The sequence below is a fragment of the Asparagus officinalis genome, chromosome 2 (assembly GCF_001876935.1).
Source record: "Asparagus officinalis chromosome 2, Aspof.V1, whole genome shotgun sequence".
Lineage (NCBI taxonomy): Eukaryota > Viridiplantae > Streptophyta > Magnoliopsida > Asparagales > Asparagaceae > Asparagus > Asparagus officinalis.
In genome coordinates, this window is record NC_033795.1 from 2816920 (window position 1) to 2822806 (window position 5887).

General features: G+C 39.5%; 2 protein-coding genes across 2 annotated transcripts; one reads left to right on the top strand and one right to left on the bottom strand.

Moving 5' to 3' along the window:
* Positions 1469 to 1989, bottom strand: LOC109829912 (histone H4-like). The gene has a single exon (XM_020397002.1). The coding sequence runs from the start codon at positions 1967 to 1969 to the stop codon at positions 1610 to 1612; it is 360 nt and encodes a 119-aa protein (XP_020252591.1). The 5' UTR covers positions 1970 to 1989; the 3' UTR covers positions 1469 to 1609.
* LOC109829913 (histone H2B.11-like) lies at positions 4872 to 5617 on the top strand. Its single transcript, XM_020397003.1, has one exon. The coding sequence runs from the start codon at positions 4941 to 4943 to the stop codon at positions 5400 to 5402; it is 462 nt and encodes a 153-aa protein (XP_020252592.1). The 5' UTR covers positions 4872 to 4940; the 3' UTR covers positions 5403 to 5617.

Consider the following 5887-nt stretch of genomic DNA (forward strand, 5'->3'; position numbering starts at 1 on the left):
AGTGACCTCATCTATGGGCTTAACCCCATCTCCCTCGATGAATCCAGAACCACACTCCTGGATAATCCCTTAGTCAAAGGGTCATCAAGATTCTTTTCACAGACTTTACAAAGTCTAGAATCATAACTTTGCCTAGCAGGCGTTGTATTTATTTATCAAGTTCTTATTTTGTAATTAGTCCATCATATTGTTTGAAATTGACATTAGGTCATGATCTATGATCATAAAAGATCATAGTCTATGTCTGAAGAGATTGACCTTAATATCTGAACATTTCAAACTAATGTGGAACTAAAAATTCTGCAGTTATGCATATGCACATACATGAATGAAATTAATAATAGATACATGCAGAGCATAATAGGATTTCGTATCTTAAAAAAATATTTTTGTAGCTTAAAATATATTTCATACTTCATAATTCAAATGCATAAAATTTTTAAAATTCTTCTATTATAAGAGGTTACAAATTGGTTGCCTACAAAGGAGACCGTCCAAATTTAAATCGGTTGCCTACAAATGAGACCTTCCAAATTTAAATTGGTTGTCTACAAAGGAGACCTTCCAAATTTATGTTGCCATTTTCTAGTACCACCTCTTATACAAATAATAATAATAATAATATTTGTACATACGTGCTTTAAATTTTACAAGTGCATTCTTGCATAAAACCTTGTAATTAATCATGTAAAAAATGCAAGTTATCTAAAAAGATATATGAGCATTTATTGCAATATTCATCAAAATGCAATAAAAATGATGAACTTTACATTTGAAGATTTGAAATATAATCCACCATATAAAATAGAATTTTAAAAAATGCACCTCTTTGATTTGTTCGCTCATATATTGATCATTTATCATTAGGCAATATATGATGCAAGAAGCGTAATTAAATAAATGCATATGAATTTTCACATAATTCCGGTCCTCTTATTCCAAACCAAAACTCCTAAAGTGAAAAGATTAAAGTTTTACCCGGGTAGTTACACTAGTGGAAAAATGGGTATCCTTGACGGGCTTTCTCGTCAGGGATGTCAAAAATCCCGTCAGGAATACGTATCCTTGACGGCGTCCCGTCAAGGATACGCCGTCAGAAAAAGTCCCGTCAGGGATAAAACATCCCTGACGGGGAGCCGTCAGTAATATATATTACTGACGGCAACATTATTGACGGCTAGTGCCGTCAGTAATATTGAAACATCGCTGACGGGAAGCCCGTCAGCGATGTTTCACTATCCCTGACGGCGATCCCGTCAGTGATAGACATTATATATATATAACAACATAGTGATAATTCAATGGCCTGATATCGAAAAGACTCCTTTAGTAGTCAAATCTAACCCAATTTTTGCATGCACCAAGTACCCTGTGATCTTTAGGCAAGCAACAAAAATGTTCTGTGAACCTGTAAAATTGAGGAGATGGCAACATAAATCTTCCCTCGGATACCAAACACCTGCACTTTACCTGATACAATTGAGCACATAAATCCAAGAGGAGACCGCCACCAAGTCACAGAATCACAAGCAAATGAGAGGGGAAAAAATCACCGAGTTGCAAACATAAAGTGGTACAAATCCAGGAGCACCCGTCACCGTTACAATGATCAGATAAGCCAACAGAATCGCAATTTCGAAACCGGACTTTTTACACCACCAAAAACAAAAAAACAAAGGGTCCTTCCCTGGCGCTTGAGGGCGTAGACGACGTCCATGGCGGTGACGGTCTTGCGCCTGGCGTGCTCCGTGTAGGTGACGGCGTCCCTGATGACGTTCTCGAGGAAGATCTTGAGCACGCCGCGCGTCTCCTCGTAGATCAGACCGCTGATGCGCTTCACGCCACCGCGCCGGGCCAGGCGGCGGATGGCCGGCTTCGTGATCCCCTGGATGTTGTCCCTCAGCACCTTCCGGTGGCGCTTCGCCCCGCCCTTCCCCAGGCCCTTCCCTCCCTTCCCCCGCCCCGACATCGCTCCCGCCCTCGATTGATTGGGATTGCAGCGGTTGGTTTTAAGCTCGATTCGATTCGAGAGGGGGAGAGCGATGGAAGAATGGGGATTTTTATAGAGCGAGAAAGAATGGGGTTTCGAATAGGGGAGGGGCTCGGAAAATTTTCGGGGGTGAAGAGGTGGGGCTCGGAAAATTGACGGTCGAGATCTGTTTTATACGGTTGGCGCGGATCGGTGAGCTGGCAGCGGGAAATTTTCGCCCGTGAACTTTTTTGGAACAATATCGCTGACGGGCACCCCGTCAGCGATGTTAACACCCCGTCAGCGATGTATACATCGCTGACGGCAACCAAGCAGTTGTGACGGCAACATCACTGACGGTAATTTCCGTCATCGATGTAAACAACACTGACGGGAATTTCCCGTCAGTGATGTTGCCGTCAGCGAAAGTCACATTTCCACTAGTGTTAGTCAGGTAAGGATAGTAATAGAGGTTGATCAAAGATCAATTAAGTACCTCGTTCCTTGCAGAGTGCGTTACGCAACCCTTAAACCTTGCCTTAGACACCAACTAATCCAAGAAAACTTGAATCGGTTCACTCAATGAGTTTTTGTTCCTTAACAGTATATAGAAACTTTAAATTATTTCCTGCAATCATTTAAATTGCCTAGCAATTATACTGCAAACATATGTTGGATAAGGCCGAGGAGGGGTTTACCTATTGATGTTCGAACCTCATGATTTTCATGTATTAAGAGTAAAAACTCATCTGCTGCAGACAACTGCCACATAAGTTGCTGAACAAATTTGCATTCACTTTTACCACATTCTGTACTAAGTTTATTAGATGCATAAGCACTCCAAAGTATGAAATTATTAATAATAGAAGGTACCATATTGATAGGTTAAAGAAATGAAAGCATTAAACCATGAAAAAATCCAGATATTTCAAAGCATTTATGCATCCAGAGTTTGTTCTCTTTATTCTTGTCAAAACCATGCTATGAAATTTTCAAGAATAAAAATGTTCAAATGCGTGCATATTCACTAGCACAAGGGGATAAATGTAGGTTTTAGATGATTATAACAAATATAAACTAGGCTTTTAGAAACCACTAAAGGTTCTTTGATATTCGTAACTTGCAATAGTTATTGATTATAAAACAACTATAAGATAAATGTAATTAACTATTAAATTAAATTAACAGAAATATTTAACTACAATTTTTTTTATTAAAAAAATAACCAAAACTGTTTGCATGAACAGTAACGTTTTTTAAAAATAAATGAACAGTAATTTTTTTTTTCAAATTTTATAACATCAAATCAATAATACTAATAGATAAACAAATATATAATTAAAGCAATTATATTTTCTTTGTGTTAACAACAACTATAAAATTCCTCTGTTTTTTTTTTGTAAACAGTAACAAATTTTTTTTTAACAAAAAGTTAATTAATAGATAAGCAATTTAGTAGCAATTTTCTTTTTCTTTTTTAAAAAGGATGAACAGTAACCATCTCGAATGAACAGTAACTTTAAAATAATTTCGGATTTAAATCAAAGCTATAAACTTCTCAATCTTCTAGATTGTTGGAAATTTATCAAATAAATAAAGATTATAGCATGAATTTAAACCCGGAAATTAAATAAATAATACATCAAATATAGATAATATAAATTAGAGAAACATGCCTGACGGGAGCAGTCGTGTAAACACTGCCCTAGAAGATTGATGACCCGCCTATCGCCCTGGCGCAGATGATCCCTTCTCCCCTAGCGGTAAAACCCCCCGGAAACGGCCCGGCCTCTGCACTCGGGCGAGAGTGCAGAGCTTCAGCTCAGATGAAGAAGTTGCCCATAAAGTAAAACTAAAGTATAGATGAAAATGATATGTAGAGGAGAAAAGAAAACAAGATAAGTTTTCCACATTTTTCTTCATGTTTCTTGAGCTCAACATATGTTGTTTATATAGGGGTTGAAAAGAGCCGTTACAAAATCCCTCAATAAATTTCGTAACGTTCGTCATAATGTATAGTCATTATGCCCATTTTAATTACAAATTAAAACACATTAAAACATATTTTAATTGCATATTTTAATTACAAAAATTTATTAGAATTCATTAAGGCAAAATTGCATTTTCTTTAAAAATATCCAACACAAAAGGGGGTCGACAAGTTCCCTTTTTCGAGTCGACATGAAGAAACGTCGAGTCGTCGAGTCAACGGAATGGTCGTCCCTTACTGGTCCCTGGCTGCCAAGTTTATTGGGGCATAGAATGTAGCACACTTGTCCGTTGTTTGACAATGAGTTTGTACTCTAATCGTATGAGAATAACATAACAATTAGTTAAACATAAATTCGCCCAAATAGTCTTTTTAGACTAGTCAGCACACATGCACCTTTAATGTATCTGCTTTGCACTCATATATCTTCTATTAGTTTTGGCAACACTTATATGCTAACATCACATATGTTTTTTACCTTCTTTTTCTGTTAAATTCACCGTGTTTAAGATGTCCGATTCTATTTTAGAATAGAAATCAGAATCGAATAAATAAAGGTAAAACACTAAATTCCCAATTAGATTCACGAGAAACAATTTTAATCGCTAATTAGTAATTACCGGAAAATTTTAACCCAATTAGATTCATGTAAAAATCTCGAAAAGCAAAGGACCCAGTTAGATTCGTACTCCCGCCCATTCCCGCTTGAATTATTAGTCGCCAGCTCACCGATCCCCGCCCTCAAAGCTAGCGTTCACATCACCTAACCAATCACGTCCGTCAATTTCCGATAAAACCGACGGCCACGGATCGCCCACCTCACCGATCCGCGGCCCACCCCCATCACCCAATCAAACATCATCCCCCCACCCCCCCTTATAAATACGATTCCTCACCCGTTGGTCATCTCATCACAGCAGCGGAGAGGAAAAACTTCACCTCCAAAAATTCGCCGAAACTTCCCGAGATCCCGCGATAGCAATGGCGCCCAAGGCGGAGAAGAAGCCCGCGGCGGCGGAGAAGAAGCCCGAGGAGGAGGAGGGGCCCAAGAAGGCTGAGAAGGCCCCCGCGGGGAAGAAGCCCAAGGCCGAGAAGAGGCTGCCGGCGTCGAAGGAAGGGGGAGGGGACAAGAGCGGCAAGGCGAAGAAGAAGAGGAAGGCGAAGAGCGTGGAGACGTACAAGATCTACATCTTCAAGGTCCTGAAGCAGGTCCACCCGGACATCGGGATCTCGAGCAAGGCGATGGGGATCATGAACTCGTTCATCAACGACATCTTCGAGAAGCTGGCCCAGGAGGCCTCCCGCCTGGCCCGCTACAACAAGAAGCCCACCGTCACCTCCCGCGAGATCCAGACCTCCGTCCGCCTCGTCCTCCCCGGAGAGCTCGCCAAGCACGCCGTCTCCGAGGGCACCAAGGCCGTCACCAAGTTCACCAGCTCTTGATCTTCGCTCGCTCCTTAGGGTTCTAGGGTTTCTGTTGGATTCCGGGTGTAATTACTTCGGTGTTATCAAGTAAATGAAAAAAAGGCTGGCCTCTAGGGATGCGTTTGGCTATAAATTAGTTTAGTATCAGAATTTGTCCTAATTTTGGCTATTCGGCTATAAATTAGTTAATTGTTGGACCATTACCAGTATGGTTCAACACTAAAGTTGTTTTATGACGTCTTTTTAGTTTAAGAAAAATTAAGCTAGAACTGATCTAGCTTTTGACAATCAAAAGCAAATACAAAATTAGGCTAAGTTCAGTCCTGGCTTAGTTTTAGGAGTTTGTTAAACACATGTTGAGTTTTTTTTTTTTTGCAAATAACTTTCGTATCCATGTCAGCATGTGATAAAATGGAATATAATGTTTGTATGAAATATGAATTTATTGTTGGTGATGGGATAGAATTAGATAAATTATTAAATATAAATAAAATTATTCTATT

What these genes read in the sequence shown, in the direction of transcription:
- LOC109829912 (XM_020397002.1), bottom strand. Translation starts at nt 1,969, where the DNA reads ATGTCGGGGCGGGGGAAGGGAGGGAAGGGCCTGGGGAAGGGCGGGGCG.
- LOC109829913 (XM_020397003.1), top strand. Translation starts at nt 4,941, where the DNA reads ATGGCGCCCAAGGCGGAGAAGAAGCCCGCGGCGGCGGAGAAGAAGCCC.